Genomic DNA, 17,742 nt, shown 5'->3' with positions numbered 1-17,742 from the left:
CGAAACTGCGAAACAACGTAAAAAGACTGTAAAGAATAAAGATAGCTGCCTTCCACTCCTTGGAAAGCCTGGTGAGGCGAGGTTAGTCCAGTCCATAGACTGTAAAAGAATACAGTCCAGTCCCATTGTGGTGTGTTTTGGTCGCGTGGGGGCGCTGGTTTCACATCTCTTCATGTATTTATTCACCATCTTCTTCTTCATTGGTGCTTCCATCATGGCGTCCCCCTGCAAGGCTGACGAGAGACAACGTGATAAGCCCTTTAAAGCTTTAAACGAACAGCTTTTGTTCTCTTGTCCACATAACGAATCTCTCTTTTTTTAAAGCCAGTAATACATATTACTACACATATTCCTTCGTATAGAAATTCATGTGTCTGAGAAGCCTTCGAAGTGGATGTAGTTGGCAGTTGCTGAACCATGTGTTAGCTGGCTAGCTAAGTGCTGCTGAAGAGAACACGCTTGCCGATTTTGTGGTATGTTATGTCTTATGGTCCACCGTTTATATGTTTAGTTCTAAATGATCGAATAAGTTAACTAAGAGTTTACAAATGTATAAGTATCAGTTAACTTTGGTTACATTTGCCACGGCTCATCGCTGTTATTCGCCATGGCGGCTTTTGACTAATGGGGGGGGGGGGGGTCAAAGTTCTAGTTTTTGTCTGTCTAGCTCTGGTCCAGCCTTAAGGAGTGGACCAGAGTGGACCAGAGCTAGTTTTTGTCATGGACAATGTCAGATTTTGCCTGAAACGGAGCTAGTTATTATTATTATTATTATTTGACTCCTTCAAAACCGCTCTCAAAGGGCACCTACGGAGTACGGACGGCCGCAATTCGAAACTAGGCAACTGGCCCCTGTAAAATCTGAATCCCCCACCCACCCCTTTTTCCCCTCACTGTTTTTCTCTCCTTTTTACCTCTATGATGATTTCCTGTTTTTGGCTATATAGAAGTGTATATTTGTATGTCTCTAAATGTTATGATGAATTGAACATGGTGGACCCTATTGTAAACGAGTGTAATGCTTTATGTTGTCGTGACTGTCGTCCACTGTTTTGTATTGAGTTGTGCTCGAAGTACTGTAATTCTTAAAATTAGTTAAATTACTGTAAATTAGTGTCGTACTTATTCAGAAGAAAACCTGTAGACTTTATATTCAGTAATTGCGTCTTATGATCAAAATAAGAACAATTATAATATCTGAAAACAGTCTAAAACTAATAAGTCTGGCCATGGACACATTGTGTCTGTGTATGGACATCAGTGTTAAAATCTGATCAATGATTTTAGTCTAATCGATTTCTTGTCTCATGTGCAATATTTGGCTTACTTTTAACCATTTTTGTGACAGATAAAAATCAGTAACCAGTAACAGACATGGCCTCATTCAAACCTACGAAAATCCAAGTGTATCCCAAATTAGGAGAGAAGGTTACACAAGATACACTGTACTGGAAAAACTACAAGGTATGTATGTTTCTTTTTTTTAAACAGTTTTAATCGTTGCAGTTGGTCAATACATTTTTAAATTAACTATGCTTTCTTGTTGCGCTTTTGACAGGCTCCAGTCCAGATAAAAGAATATGGAGCAGTCACAAGCATAGACTATTCTCCCTTGGCTCCACATAACTATGCTGTGACAGCATTCACAAGGGTGAGTTATTAGGTTCTTGCAGACTGGATGTGTTTGTTTTCTTTTGAAAACCGGCGGAAAACCGCTGCTAAAAATAAAAAAAACGCAGCAGTTTTTGCCACTAAGATGCCACTAGGCCACATGTTATTTGCCTAGTGTAAAATGCTGATTTCGTATTGGCCCATGGTTGTTAATTTAAGATGCTATGATTTATTTTATGTGACTTTACCTTGTGCTAACAATAGTTTCTGGAATGCATAATGTGAATTTTCTCCTTAACCCCCTTATGGCTATTGACGTAATGAGTCTTCAGGTGCATCGCTGCGTAAAATGCGATATTTTGGGCTTGATTAGAGCTTAATTTGACTTAGTTATTCAAATCAACGATGATCACTTAGCATTCCGGACATCTGATAGTGCTGCACAGTCCAAAGCTGGTACCGGATGTTATTGTTCCTTAAACCGGAAGTGACATCGCCAGATTCGCTGTATAATCGTCATAATGGTGACGTTACCGCCACCATCAGGACTGGGTATAATACTATAGGATTGCCGTGTGAAACAATCCACTGTTAATTAGGCTGGCCATATGCCAGTTAACCTGGAAACTAAAAGGCAGGTGTGTCTGGCCATCAACCTCCGAGAATGCTATGCACACCACAGTCCTTGTAGTGGTGAATAATCTAAATGGTAGTGTTCAAGAGACAAGAAGTTGGCCGCACACACTGGTAGCCAAAGTCCCAATACTTTATTTTTGGACGTAGAGTAAAAATAAACCGTTTTGGCAGGTAATTGCCTTCTTCAGGGTATGATACCCTGAAATTGTCCTGTGCGCACTCTTTGCCAGTTGTCTACCTCTGTTGGACAAATTCTCTGTTGAGGTCCTTGGCTGCAGACTGGATGTGTTTTTCAGAAAACCAGTGGAAAAACTGGAGATGTCCCGATACAGGTTGAGTGATGATTACTTGAGTGATCCATCGACTGAACATTGTGATGATCTCAATAATTCTGACAACCTGTTCTAAAAGAAACCAATGTTTCGGCAGGTAACTGCCAAAAGGCAGTTACAGGGTATGATCGTACCCTGCCGCAACATTGTTTTCTTAATCTGCGTCCCGTATTGACACTTGCCAGTGTGCGGCCACCTTCTTGTCTCTTGAAGACCACTATAACACACGTTAGCCACTTAACCTATATACCTTGTTCTACAATAAATTGGAGATATTGATGATCAGATCTATAAACTGGCATTGTGAGCTTGTAAATCTATTTATTTATGTCCTATGATATGCCCAAAATGGGGATGGCAGGTTAAAAATCAACTAAGTATAAAGACACTTACAAGTCATGCAAAGATGGATATATGGTTTGGCTTGATGAAATATGACATGTTAAAGGTATATTCAGTGATTTCACTCAAAAAACCATAGGTTTCGTTTTTGGCTGTGGGACCCAGCCTTTCGTCCAATCAGGATAGAGAGTCAAAAACGAAACCTAAGGTTTTTTGACCCCCAGGGGTTAACTGGGGACAGGGAGGAACTCCTTATATGGCCAGCACACTCTATAGTAGGGAGGATTATCACAACAAAACAAAAAAATAAGTGATATTTGAATTAAGTGAAATCACTGAATATACCTTTAAATAAAAAATCTTGGTCTACTGGTATGTAAAGAACGGGGACAAGAACTGTTTGAATTATCTTAAAAGAAATGTGTTTTGTCTGATCTTAGATCCACATCTACGGGCCGTTCTCCCAGGAGCCTGTGAAATCATTTACAAAGTTCAAGGACACAGCGTATTGTGGGAGGTTCCGGTCCGATGGACAGCTCCTTGTTGCGGGATGTGAGGACTCTGTGGTGCGGCTGTTTGATGTTAGTGGCAAAGTGGCACTCAGGATGTTCAAAGGACACACAAAGTAAGTATCCTCCTGTGACTTATGCTCATGTGCCAATTGTCACATGCTTGTCCAGCTTAGAATTTAAAAACTTGACTTACAGAGACATGTTTGTTGGACAAATTCTCTTCTCTCTTAGAGTTAAAAGAGAACATTTATCGGGTTGAGTGATGAATATTTGAGTGATCCATCGACTGAACATATGATGATCTCAATAATTCTGACAATCTCTTCTAGACAGCAGTCATTCACTGATGGGAGGGAGGAGGGGGCACAGAAGCAAAAATTATGACATTAAAATGATGTTTTCCCATTTCTTAGGGCTGTTCATGTAACAGATTTCACCTCGGATCGTTATCAGATCCTGACGGGGTCAGATGACTACACCTGTCGACTCTGGGACATTCCCAGCTCCACTGAGCTGACCTCATACAAAGAACATACAGATTACATCCGCTGTGGAACAACTAGCAAACTCAACAGAGATCTCTTTATCACTGGTAAGTAAATGACACCTCTGAACTGAATTTCGGCCACCAAAAACAAAGTTTGTTTTTTGAACATTGTGAACTGAACATTGTGATGAACTCAATCATTCTGACAACCTGTTCTAGCCAACAGTCAAATTCACTGGGACACACACAGTGCATACGCTTCTCCCATCCGTCTTACCAGCACATTTGCCTGTTCTAATAATCAGCATCGCAAGACTGCTCACTTATGGGAGATTGCGCCCCCTGGCGTAAACACAGAAGCATTCAAATAAACTCTGTTGCAAATGAATTACTAGGCGCCATCTGAAAAGCCACCTGACGCCTTTGGATGCCTCCCCCTGGTGGCCGAGAGTGCCAATGGCGCCTTTGGACGCCTTATATATATTTTTTTGAATATTCCTCTAATCTGGTGTACAGGTGATGACATGCACAATATAATTTAATTTTCTTTCTTTCATTTATAATGGGCTTCGGTGTCAACAAGGGCAAAAACTGGTATCCAACTGGTGGCACTGGATGAGTTTTAAGTTGTGTGCAAATAAAGCATATTGCATATATGATTTATATATGTTTTGGAAGGAGGGGCTTTACTTAAGGTCTTTGTAATTGACTGATATTGTACTGTAGGTTCATACGACCACACATTGAAACTCTTCGATGGCAGAGCGGGTAAGAGTGTGATGACCATGGACCACGGCCAGCCAGTGGAGAGTGTTCTTCTGTATCCCTCGGAAGGTCTTCTCGTCTCAGCAGGTTGTCGGCTTTTGAACGTCATTTAGTACCCTTTAAGATTTCCCTTCTCACAACTTGCGAATCACAGCCTATTCTAAATCAAATTGTCTGTTTAATAAAGCTGTGCCATATTATTCTTCTTGTTTCAGGGGGCCGTTATGTGAAAGTGTGGGATCTGCTGAAAGGTGGTCAGCCTCTGGTGTCACTGAAGAACCACCATAAAACCGTCACCTGTTTGTGTCTCAGCAGCAGCGGGCAGAGACTACTGTCTGCCTCACTGGACAGGTGTGTGTTTAAAATGACAAAGGCAATTTAGAAGCGGTTTTAATTGTCACCATGTATAACTTTTTTTTCCTCCCTCCTGAGTGATGATTACTTGAGTGATCTATCGACTGAACATTGTGATGAACTCAATAATTCTAGCCAACAGTCAAATTCACTGGGACACACACAATGCATACGCTTCTCTTATGATCATAACATAAAGGCGCATTTCTTAAGACTGTCATGTAACTCACAATTTAGAAGCGGTTTTAATTGTCACCATGTATAACTTTTTTTTTCTCCCTCCTTCCAGGCATGTGAAAGTGTACAACACAACGAACTATAAAGTGGTCCACAACTTTGACTACCCAGCCTCCATCCTTAGTCTCGGATTGGCTGTAAGAAACTACTACTCTATGCATGAAGACATTTTTTTTTAATTGTTTATTTTAGAGCTGTGTGCTCTGTTTTACCTCAAAATGGTGATTTAAACAGTAGGCATAACTGTAGTCCCCGGTTCTTGGCAGCTGCGGTGGCACACCCGTTTCCGTTTGGTTCAATATATTTTTACTGGAAATGCTGCTACTGAAGGTGTCATGTGTGTCCGGTTCAAACCTACTGTAAGGCAGTCAAATGACATGGGGTACAACATATGAATTGAATTTACACATTTGGAATTGTGTGCCTCTACAGACCAAGCGGTCTTGTATTGACTAACTACAGCTGACAGTAGTCAGTGTCAGCTGATTTTACACCTGTGTGGAGGAAATAATGTCCTTGCCATGTTATATACCCCTTTTCCACCTACATTTTATACATTGGAAACCCCACATTAATAGGCAATTGACTCCTTTCCCATTGCTATTAGACCTTGTGTATAATGTATACCTTACTGCTTTTCACTGCCAGTCTTTCTATTTATGTCCCATAGAAACTTAATCTTGTCTTCTGTTGGACACTCTAGAGTGTTTGTGTGGGAACATTCAACAGGCTGAGTGATGATTATTTGAGTGATCCATCGACTGAACATTGTGATGAACTCAATAATTCTGACAGCCTGTTCTAGCCAAAAGTCAAATTCATTGGGACACACGCGGTGCATCTCAAATTCACATTCACTGGGGCACACAAACAAATGATGATCATAATATAAAGGCCCATTTCTTCTCAAGACTGTACATGTGAAGCCCACCACACACCGGCTGCGTCCGCGCGGCGGACACAGCCGCCTCCATTATTTTCAATGAACCTAACGCACACCAGCTCCGTCCGCCGCGTCGCGCCGATAGAACCTAGTTCTATTTTCCAGGCGGCGCCGCGCGGCAACGCGCCGCAGACGGTGTGTGTCGGGCTTAACTCTCTTTACCTCGGATCGTTATCAGATACTGACAAGGTCAGGTTACCAAGCTGACTGTCTTGACTAACAGACTTATGTCCTTTTATCTCATGTTTTGTGTCACGTTTGACCCAGATTATAACTACAAAACTAGCAACAGGAGATATATCTACCATTACAGATAAAAGGATGTCTACCATCTTAACAATCGTGGCGTTCTGCCAGAAATTATGCATTCCATAAAATTGGTGCCTGCAAGTCTCACTCAATTATAAAATAGCAGATGGACAAGCTCACACCACGTTGTGAGCTTGTCGATCGGCTATTTTCAGTAAAAGCTTTCCCCACAACACAGAAAACTGACACTAGCTTTCTGTGGTTGTGTGGTTATGGTCTTCCATCAGGGCTGGACATACTCGTGTGATATGACCCCCACTAATGGCTGACTGCCGCCAACGGCAGCAGACGGTGTACAAACCATGTCTAATTTGTCAGCCTCAGTGGCTGACAAATTCACTGCAACGTGATACCCTGGTGTGTAGAGGCCTTTAGGGAGGATGTTAAGCTTTGTCGTCGCACTTCATAAAACTAACAAATGTGTCTCTCGTCAGCCTGGTGATCAGTCCATTGTTGTTGGGATGACCAACAGCGTTATGAGTGTCAAATACAGGAAAAGCCCCGAACAGACAAAGGAAACCTCTGGTCAACACAGACGACGACCGGCGTACCGTGTCTTTGTGAAGGGGAAGAACTACACCCCCAAACAGGCAAGGAGTCAAGTCTACTACTTGGTTGGTGGTGCAATGCGTGGTGGTGTTCTGTTGAGTGATTATACCTGAGTGATCCATCTGAGTGAATGCTACAAAAGATGACCTCAAACTGTATGACAACAACCAGCTTGTCTTATTTTTGCAAACCTATTTATGTACAACTTAAATGCTAGTTTATGCTTTAGTGACAAAGTGTTTGATTTAGTTTAATTTATTTCTTTTTGTTGCATGACACGTGATTTGGGTCTTTTACCGCATCATTGGGAATTCATTACTACTTCTCTTCTATTTTACAGGATGACTACCTGGTCAGTAAACCAGTAAAACAACATTTGGCAAAGTTTGACAAGGAGCTGAAGCGTTTCAGTGTTTCCAAAGCTTTGGATACAGCTATGGAGGTACATCCCATCTGTATTCCACTATAATGTACATCACATCATTCTTGATGATGAAATATTGTTGACTTAGTTCATCTTCTGTGAAGCTAAGTACAATGATATGGAAATGTATTCTTCTACTCTGGATTTGGAAACAGTTGGGCATGTATGCAGGCATGATTTTGTATATAATTACTCAAAAATAATATGAAACTAGATATTAAAAATAAAAAGTACTGGTGGTGGTATTGTTGTACTAAAAATGCAACTGAAAGATGATCTGTTTTTTTTATGTAGTCTTGGGTCAGGTTTAAAAAGCCAGAGATCCCGGTTGCTGTCATGAAAGAATTGGATCGAAGAGGGGCTTTGAAAAATGCTTTGGCAGGAAGGGAAGAACGGAAGCTCTGCCAGTTGCTCAGCTTCCTCATAGCGTGAGTCTCGGACAGCACATTTCTCAACCATTCCAAAAGTCATATGATTGGAATGGCTCTACACAAACTCAAATGACCAGGCCGTACTTTTGTCAAGTGCTAGGTGAAAGTTTCTTTCTTTCTTTTCCATTTTACAGGTATTTGCTCGACCCAAGGTTTAGCCCCGTTCTCGTTATGGCAACTGAGATGATCCTGGATCTCTATCAACCAGTGTTTGGCCAGTCCCCAGTTCTAGACAGACAGCTGCTACGTCTGCAGGAGTTGCTAGAGAAAGAGCTGGAGTACGAGCAGGAACTTGTGGAGGTGCTCGGAATGTTAGACACATTGTTCACCTCGTCCCTGCCCAGGAAAGATGTGCCATGCCCAGGAATCAGCAGACCCAATGGCCTGGCTCAAGCAGGCACGGGGGCTTCAGCGCCACAACCGTGGCAGTCTGCAGTAACTGGAACCTCTAGTTAGAACTTCACTTCACCAAACAGACAAGTGACAGAAACTCTCATGATGCTAAATGCCACTATGTGGACATTAAAAGCCTGAACATGAAACCTTTTTTTATGTAGGAGATTTAAGAGACCGAAAACATGGCACCAATGACATCCAATATTTTAGCTTGTGGTCTCTGACAGTGGTTCTCAACCTGTGGGTCTGGATGTTGGGGGTGTCCCCAGATGACAGTGAAGAGACCATTACTGCATCAAAAGTAATCAACAAACTATTAAACTGGTCAAACATTGGCCAAATTGTCAAATAATATAAGAAAGCGGCAATTGTTTGGGTGGGTTCGTGGCCTGAGAAGGTTGAGAACCACTGGTCAATGAAACCATGAGTGTTCATAAATTAATATACATACAGATTTGAGGATGTTCTATTGGTCACGTAATATTTTTCACTGTAAATGTTTTGTCTGATATTTACCCTGTACTGGGTGGGGGTTGGTGTGCATTTTCCATGTAAGAAAGCTGGAATAAATCTTATATTGAAAATTGTGAGAATGACATGACTATTATTTAAATTACGTTATGATCACACTGATGGTTAACACTGCTGTGCATCCCATGTCTAAATGCAAAGTAATTTGCTTATAACACTGCATAATTGCAGGTATAATGCAATCACAACACAAAGCCTCTTATAATAACTTGTACGGTAAAGTACCATCTTCATAATTACTTGTCGTCACTCCTTTGCCTTTCTCTTTAGAAAAGAATCGTATGTTATAGTTGTAACAAGGATTTTATAACGCTATGTTGTATGAATTCACTAGATAGTAATTTTAATGAGTGCTATAATCTAAGTCAAATATGTTACATTTTTGCACTCCTTCAGGAATAATTACTTAAAGCGCCCATATACCACTTAAGTTGCAATGACTAAACACATTAACGCATGTATTACAAGTTTACAACTGATTATAATACATTATCCTTCCCAAAAAGTGTGTCCAGCAGTTAGGAAGTTAAGTATTATATTTATAATACTTTACTTTATAAGTAGTCAGAATGCTTTATAAATGTGTTATAAAGCAATATCAGTTCTTATAACTATAATTATACACTATTCACATTTTGTACTTAAGTTTAAATAAATGCCAAAAATGCAACATATACCTTGGCTTGTTGTACGACCTCACCTCAATATAATTATAAATATGATTAATTTTTTTACGTGCGTCCAGTCCAGGACACGCCCTACGGTACTGGACGCAGTCGGTGTCATTGCGTCACTTCCGGCTCTCCTTCCTTTCTTCGAGCTTCCACCAACAGTGTAACCCGCGTGTTTACACCTCCCAGGTCAGAGCCCAGTCAATAACACTGTATATCGCTTATGTGGCCCGCTATGCTTTGCTTTCCTGCGGTACACGCGCTCTCGCAGCGCCGTGTATGTTCCAGTATTGATAAAAGGTGATGGTTGTAGTACTCGTATAGCCAACCCACCACACTGCAGGGCCTAGCGTTAGCTGTTAGCACCATGCTAATCTGTTCACAGCAACATTTGTCTCGCATGTTCTTCAGGGCTTTCCTCATTCTGTCTCTTAACGAAGCTGGTCTGTGATCATGTTTGATATATTTCACACACACACACACACACACTACAGCACGTCTTCAGTAGACAAACATATCCTAGCTGCCTGTCAGCCTAGCCTTGATATCCATACACACCCAGAGAGTCACAGGACCGTTGGAGACAGATCAGATATGGTTAACTGTTGCTCTAGTCCAGTAGGTCTAAAACTTTTACATTTCAAGGTATCCCCTTGACTCTTGACGGTATATAATTACCAAATGGACTCTAACGGGAACATTTTCATACAGACTTGTAAGTGTGAATTTAGAACCCCATAAATGAACCCAGAGAGTCCCTGGAATCCACTGCTCCAGTCTGTAGCCACCAGATCGACGTGAAACGGGCCTTAGTTGTCACTGGTGCTTTGTGCAGAGCAGTGGTGTGCAGCTATTTTAGGGCATGGTCCATGGGACAGCTGTGCGTTCTTGTGCTTCTTTGCTGACTAAGACTGTTAATAAAGAGAGCAAGATTGTCTGATACTGTTTGTCATTAAGATTAGAAACCATAATACTTATTGTATATGCAATAAGTGTCCCAAGAAGACACTTATGTCGCAGAATGCACATATTGCTTACAATTTATTTGAACTTTATTTTACTTTAAAATGAACTTTAGTTTTTTTCAACCAAGGTTCATGTTTTAGGTTGTTATTAGAGAAAGTAAAAGATGAGTGTTGATTTTCTTTCATTTGCTGCTTTCTTTTGTTTTGGGGATTTTAGCAGTTTTTGACAGGGGGGCGGGGGCATTCGAGCATGGGGCTAAATATGTATTTTTTTACAAAATATTATGGCGATTCATTTTTTTATTATTTACTATAGTCCTAATAAACCCCAAGAAATTACATCTGACCACAAAAGATCACGGGATCTATTGAATGTGACAAACTGACATATTGAGCCTATACACACAGTATAAGCCTTCCCCCAGTAGGCTACCTTCACATTCAGTAGATCCTGTGATCTGCTGTGGCCAGATATAATTTCCTGGGGTTTATTAGGACTATAGTAAATAATAAAAAAATAAATCACCATAAAATGTTGTAAAGAAATACATATTTAGCCCCATGCTCGAATGCCCCCGCCCCCCTGTCAAAAAGAGCTAAAATCCCTAAAACGAAAGAAAGCAGCAAATGAAAAACAATTAAAGGACCTATAACACAAAATTTAACTTTTTCCATTTCTTTTGTGTTTTTGGGGCTCCCATATGTGTTTTCTATCCCCACAAATAACCAATTTTGAACAATCAGGCTTTCATATCATATGGGTGTTTTAATGGAAATTGCTCTCAGGAACAGCTCAACTGATTTTGGCCTCATCGTGATGTCATCAATGTCACCCTACGTTGTATAATTCCTCCTCTTCTTCAGTCTTCAGTTACAAATTTGCATTTCCACTTTGTTTACAATGTCCACCATTGTTGGTTTTACAAGCTGGCATGGAATGGAAACAAGCATGGTTTTATCTAGCATCAGTATTATAATGACTCGAATATGAAATAATCTGTACATCAGCACCCCCACCACCTCAGGACATTGTGGTACTGCAGCTAAAACTGCTTTCAAAGTCCAGAAAGAAATGGCAAGGACTGGTTATATCAGAGTGGTGATTGATGCTCAAACCATTAGAAATAACTTTGAGGGACATAGACAATATGATATTAAATATTAAAAACAGTTTTAAAATGCATGTTATTTGCACTATAAGACTCATCTTTTACTTTCTCTAATAACAACCTAAAACATGAACCTTGGTTGAAAAAAACTAAAGTTGTCCTTTAAACTGCAGCCATGCCATGGCTATAGAAATAATCATATTGTCCACGTTACCATGGGAGCTGTGTTTTCAGTGATGGCCTCCCTTCCTAGGCGTGGTACAACATGTCCTTATTCTGACTCGACTAGGCTTGTGCCGGTCATATGCTGAATGAGCAGAAAAAGGCACATTTGTGTAATTTAATTGTAATCACATATATGTAATCACAATCACATAGTCGTTGTTTGAACCCCCCCATCTATATGTCATTCATTAAAGTAATTGCAGTGCTGTTCTGTATGTGTTTATATTCACCGTTAAGTCTATATTTATTAACCACTTAGCCCTTTAGGCTAGTGGTTGGATTTCTATGCGGCAGACCCTGGTTTGAATCCTTGTCGTTCCACTAGTAGTATAACAAGTAGTAACACTTATTTTGGTTTGTTTCTTGTTTGGGTGGCAGATGAAGGAGACGATAATGAACCAGGAGAAGCTTGCCAAACTGCAGGCGCAAGTTCGCATAGGCGGAAAGGTGTGTGATGAAACATAGTCTTTGTCATTAGTTGTCAATGGATTTCACACATTGTTTTATTAACTGTTAACTAACAATTGTGTTATAAACTGTTAACTGTCGTTTTTCACAGGGGTCCGCCCGCAGAAAGAAGAAGGTGGTGCACAGAACAGCTACAGCAGATGACAAGAAACTGCAGTTCTCACTCAAGAAACTAGGAGTCAATAACATCTCTGGCATCGAGGAGGTACAGTAGCTGTCTAGTACAGTATATATATACTACCACTGACAAAAAAATAATTATTATTACTGTGTATGTTTCCATCACTTCCATCAATACTCGCATGATGTGAGTGCTACAGGGATGACGTCTTTTTGTAGGTCAAGCCAGAAGTTACTCCCATGATGGTTTCCCACTGCAGATTATCAATGGATTTCTTTAAATTACAAATTTCACTTATTGGTTTTGGGACTACATACTAGGGGGTGCATACTTAGTTTAGACTAGTCATTGGTTAGACAAGGTTGGTGAGGGGTACGTTAAAATGTTCGGATTAAGATTGGTGAGGGGTGTGTTAAAACGACCGGATTAAGGTTGGTGAGGTGTGTTAAGGGTTGTGAGAGGGTTAAGGTTAGGTTTAGATGTGCTGCCCCGTGAGAGGTTAGGGTGAGGGTTTGAGATAGGTTGTAGGACTAATAATTACTGGTCTAACCAATGACTAGTCTAAACAGATTGTGTCAGATAAAGATAAGAGGACATTACATAATCTATTGGAGGATAATAATGAATAATTTGATTGAAAACAATTGTAACAGTGGATCATCCCTACTTGCCACCACCATAGTTTCTTTTTGGTGCTCCATTTTGTTGTCATATTTGACCCCAACTTATTCTCCGTCCCCTTCTCCCATTACCACAGGTGAACATGTTCACAAACCAGGGAACAGTGATCCACTTCAACAACCCCAAAGTACAGGCTTCTCTGGCTGCCAACACATTCACTATTACAGGGCACGCTGAGAATAAGCAGCTCACAGAGATGTTACCAGGAATCCTCAACCAACTAGGAGCCGACAGTCTCACCAGCCTAAGGAGATTAGCAGAGACCCTTCCTAAACCAGGTTAGAGGCACACAATTGTTTTATCTAGAAGACAAATAAAGCATTCAGTTTTCTATTCTGGTTTTACCACCTAGGTTTTTTGGCTTGTTTTACAATATTTTTTAGATATGTTGTTTTATATGCAAATGCTTTTATTCTGTACTGTAGCACTTTGACATTTGTTTTAAATGCAAAGTGCAATATAAATAAACTGTATTATTATTGGGTGATCCTCACCAATAATAACATTGGATATTACTGTGTTGTCCCCTATAGTTGGAGAGATTAAAGCCCCAATGGTTGCTGCTGAAGACGAGGATGACGATGTTCCAGGTTAGTAAAACAATTAAACAATTGTTTTACTATTTTGTTTTTTCAGTTGAAAGACATAAAAAAAAACAATCTCCAAGACAATTTAAAGTTTTTATTTATTTATATCCCTGCAGCTCCATCAAAATCTGTAGAAATTTAGAATGAGAGTAGAACGCTAGAGGATATGACATGTCTGTCACACTCAAGCTTCTCCTCTGCTCGTGTTTTCATTTCACCAATGACTCACTTTGACTCACCTGTACATCCCTTGATGTAACCCTGGGGTGAATTCTCCATCTTACTGTTGGACTTGAAATCTGCCTGGGGAGATTTACTGTCTTTCTATTGCTGTCCTGTAGAAACTTAATCTTGTCTTCTGTTGGACACTCTAGAGTGTTTGTGTGGGAACATTCAACAGGCTGATTGATGATTACTTGAGTGATCCATCGACTGAACATTGTGATGAACTCAATAATTCTGACAGCCTGTTCTAACCAACAGTCAAATTGACTGGGACACACACAGTGCATACATGTCTCCCATCTCAAATTCACTGGGGCACACATAAACAAATTATGATCATAATATAAAGGCCCATTTCTTCTCAAGACTGTACATGTAACTCACTTCACCTCGGATCGTTATCAGATCCTGACAAGGGCTACGTTTACATGAAGGGTGATCATTCCGAATAAATACTTCCGAATAAAATACATCCGATGTAATGTTTTTTGCAGCGAGTTTACATGGGAAATGGTCATTCCGAATGAGTGTTTATATGGAGAAGTGATAGAAGACATGATACATGTTAATTCACGTGAAACTACGCCATCTGTTGGACACATAAAATATAGGCAGTTCATTCATTGTGACTTTCAGACGAAACACGACACTTTGAAATCCCATCATTTCATTCCGCAGTAGTTTTGAGGCTGCTGCTTGGATAGGGACGGACATATTATGTTTACCGTCTTTTTTTCCCCACCTGCTGCCTCCCCTTCTCCGCTGGGAAGGTGATCATCTCGTTTTTAGGTGTAGCCTACTTTATTATCTACAGCACGGCCAGGGCACGCAACACACTGATTATTATTGTATCGGGTCGCTCGTTATTTTTGAGAGAGAGAGAGAGACCGTTGAACACACACACACACACACAAAATGCACGAAATAACGCGCTCTATGTGCAAACTCCTCGGCGCGCCTTGGATATGAGGCTTATGAGCGCCTTGGAGTTGGAGCGCAATGGAAATGAGCATGCTCAGAAAGACCAGAATTAATTTACATCCGAAGCAGTGTATACAATTTTCTTTCAATCACATTGAACATCGGAGTAATCCGGCCAGTGACATCGGAATGGTTTTTAGATCGCATCGAGCGTTTTCATTCGGATGTAAGTTTTTGTAGGTGTTTACATAACAACGTTTAATAGGATTGAACTTCTATTCGGAATGAAAAGGGGATTTAACTGCTCATGTAAACGTAGCCAATGTCAGGTTACCATTACCAAGCTGACTGTCTTGACTAACTGACTATGTCCTTTCATCTCATGTTTTGTGTCACGTTTGACCCAGATTATAACTACAAAACTAGCAACAGGAGATATATCTACCATTATCCACCTGTACATCCCTTGTTGAAACCCTGGGGTGAATTCTCCATCTTACTGTCAGCTGTTGGACTTGAAATCTGCCTGGGGAGATTTACTGTAGAAAGGTTCTCTGTTAACGGATGATGTCCAGAGGAATGATTAACTTCACATACCTTGGAAATGGCATTGAAACCCTCCAAGGCACATGGGCATCAACAGTATTTCTCTGTCGGAGCCTTGACAAACGTTTCTCTCCATTACTAGTCATGTCAACAACCACTAAAACAAGTTTAACATGATTGAGACAAGCTCTCATTATTTGCACCATTTAGTGTGCCATCTTCAAATTGTAGGCATTTAATAGGATGACGGTTTTTAAGGATGTACTTAAAATTCTCTTAATGTTTGTTGAGTTATGGTATGATCTATAAGGGGCAATAGCATTGAGTTTGAGGGTTAGGGTTTCAAAACTGTTGGAAAATAACTTTTGTTTCATAATGTTCTTTCAATGTACCAGAAGCCATAACCCCTCGGTATCACTATGGTTTCAGACATAACATTTACTTTTCTCAGATTCTGGTGAGTCAGAAACGTACAGTCCAGACTCCATTGTTGATTGGCGAATGTTTTGCCAATTAATGTAATTATTTGTTATTTTGGGCAACAGTCCTAAGCCAAGTTTAGGTGTACACCTCGCTTACATGAGACATCATTAATTACTCTTACTCTGACATTTTTCTTCTTCTCCCTTGTCTATCATTGTCGTATTTACTCTTCCACTATCTGTTCATTTTCAGATCTTGTTGAGAACTTTGACGAGGCATCTAAAGACGAAGCAAACTAACAAAGAACATCAGAAACCTTCTCACGGCACTTCTTGACATATGCTTCTCTCAAAAAACTGCTTTTATTTTATAACCGTTTGTCTCCCTTATGGCTATATATGTAGAAGTTCTTCTTGACCATTAGGCCCATACAAATGACATGAGTGAAGTATTACTCATGCCAGCCTTTACTTGCCATTTTGTCTGATTTGCCTTGTTCTGTTGTAGCTTGTACCAATAACATGATTTAATTAATTGGGAAACCATGTCCTTCCTCGCATTGCCTCTCCTGTGTTACAATACCAACAAATCGTGTATTGGTGGAATTATACTTGTAATAAAAATTACATAAAACTTGATAAAAGGCACTAATTTGTATTTTATTTATTATTATTGCTTAAAATGTTAATGGCTTTTGATAGCTAATAATGCCACACAGGGTGAGGATGGTGTTGATCTAGATAAATGATGAGGCTCATATAACACAAGTCTCTGCCATTTTATCTATGATCGAATCCCGGCCTTACCACAGTTAAGGTGAAACGATGTGCTCATGAGCCACCACCGCCTAGTGGTATTCAATTGGCGGCCTGCGGAGCCGCCCCCCCCCCCCCCCCCCCTTTTTATTTATTTAATAAGAGGGCTAATAAAAGTTACAGGTATGGTGTGTGCGATATTAATTGTGAGATTACCATAATGATGGTAATCATTAAAGGACCACTTTTCAACCTATCTTCATATAATAGGTCCTCACTAATGATCATGATAAAATGGCACGTTTTTTCTACTCGGTCTGTTTCACATAGGAGGGCTGTGGGAAGTTCAGAAACCCACCCAACAGTGACATCAATGGAGAATCCAAGCTAATAGAAACTGAAGGCTTTCTAGTCCTGACAAGTTGCATTGCGAAAATGGAAGCCATCATTCTCACGATAATAAACCCTGTTAGGGTCCATTTGGTTCCATTTGTTACAGACCCATAAGGGTCCAGTTGGTTCCAAACCATCATTTCCCTGGGGACTCCCTGGAACTGCCTCAAGGACCCTGGGGGTCCCCGGACCCCGAACCCCACTTTAGGAATCACGGCTCTATGTAATCTGATCTTTATAGTCTGATAAACTATTCTCACGTAAATAAATCTTGTTTAAAAAACAATCTGCCTAATGTCACTGGTGGTCGTGGATGGGTTTCTGAACTGCCCACAGCAGAGTGAGTGTGTGTGTGTGTGTGTGTGTGTCCGTCCGTCCAGCTGATGGTCGTTAATGTCAAAGCAATGCTGTTTATGCACTGTCAAATAGGTCTAGGCCTACATATATTCTAAGGTAGCATATACCTGTATAGACATATTATCCTGCTCATTACTGTGTGGAAATATACATAAATCTTCGTGTTTGAGCACAAAAAGCATTTTGAGAACCCACAAATTTCCGCGCTTCGCGCGCACACTGTGCAGCCCCCCACACACAATCATTCTACAGTTGTGGCCCCCGGCCTAATCTAATTGAATACCCCTGGCCTACAGTGCCTAGCAGCCACCTAATCCCATGTCTGTGTTACCCAATTAATTGGGAGCTATTAAATCTGTGGTGATGTGTTTGACTGACTATAGCTTTAATATGCAGTTCAATGGGACCATAGTACAAGGATTTAATGATGTTCTCT

The 17,742-nt window shown here is 40.5% G+C and overlaps 2 protein-coding genes across 2 annotated transcripts; both read left to right on the top strand.

Annotated features, from left to right (window-relative positions):
• Positions 1 to 212: 212 nt before the first annotated feature.
• Positions 213 to 8,914, top strand: utp15 (UTP15 small subunit processome component). Its single transcript, XM_083783759.1, has 12 exons — positions 213 to 473; positions 1,349 to 1,464; positions 1,559 to 1,651; positions 3,362 to 3,546; positions 3,847 to 4,025; positions 4,647 to 4,772; positions 4,901 to 5,036; positions 5,329 to 5,413; positions 6,963 to 7,118; positions 7,418 to 7,519; positions 7,796 to 7,929; positions 8,067 to 8,914. Exons 2-12 carry the CDS (start codon positions 1,375 to 1,377, stop codon positions 8,386 to 8,388), a joined length of 1,608 nt encoding a protein of 535 aa, XP_083639885.1. The 5' UTR covers positions 213 to 473; positions 1,349 to 1,374; the 3' UTR covers positions 8,389 to 8,914.
• A 748-nt stretch (positions 8,915 to 9,662) lies between these two features.
• Positions 9,663 to 16,444, top strand: LOC310872067 (transcription factor BTF3). The gene is made up of 6 exons (XM_083783761.1): positions 9,663 to 9,719; positions 12,208 to 12,276; positions 12,389 to 12,502; positions 13,176 to 13,377; positions 13,633 to 13,689; positions 16,054 to 16,444. Exons 2-6 carry the CDS (start codon positions 12,208 to 12,210, stop codon positions 16,098 to 16,100), a joined length of 489 nt encoding a protein of 162 aa, XP_083639887.1. The 5' UTR covers positions 9,663 to 9,719; the 3' UTR covers positions 16,101 to 16,444.
• The last annotated feature ends 1,298 nt before the right edge of the window (positions 16,445 to 17,742 follow it).

This window comes from Protomyctophum parallelum (assembly GCF_964188405.1).
Source record: "Protomyctophum parallelum genome assembly, chromosome: 15".
Classification (NCBI taxonomy): Eukaryota; Metazoa; Chordata; class Actinopteri; order Myctophiformes; family Myctophidae; genus Protomyctophum; species Protomyctophum parallelum.
This window is presented reverse-complemented; position numbering and strand designations above follow the sequence as displayed.

Coding starts and splice junctions, on each gene's coding strand:
- utp15 (XM_083783759.1), top strand. CDS start 1,375: ATGGCCTCATTCAAACCTACGAAAATCCAAGTGTATCCCAAATTAGGA. Junction 3,547..3,846: donor ATGTTCAAAGGACACACAAA/GTAAGTATCCTC, acceptor CCCATTTCTTAG/GGCTGTTCATGTAACAGATT. Junction 5,414..6,962: donor TCCTTAGTCTCGGATTGGCT/GTAAGAAACTAC, acceptor GTCTCTCGTCAG/CCTGGTGATCAGTCCATTGT.
- LOC310872067 (XM_083783761.1), top strand. CDS start 12,208: ATGAAGGAGACGATAATGAACCAGGAGAAGCTTGCCAAACTGCAGGCG. Junction 12,503..13,175: donor ACATCTCTGGCATCGAGGAG/GTACAGTAGCTG, acceptor CCATTACCACAG/GTGAACATGTTCACAAACCA. Junction 13,690..16,053: donor CGAGGATGACGATGTTCCAG/GTTAGTAAAACA, acceptor GTTCATTTTCAG/ATCTTGTTGAGAACTTTGAC.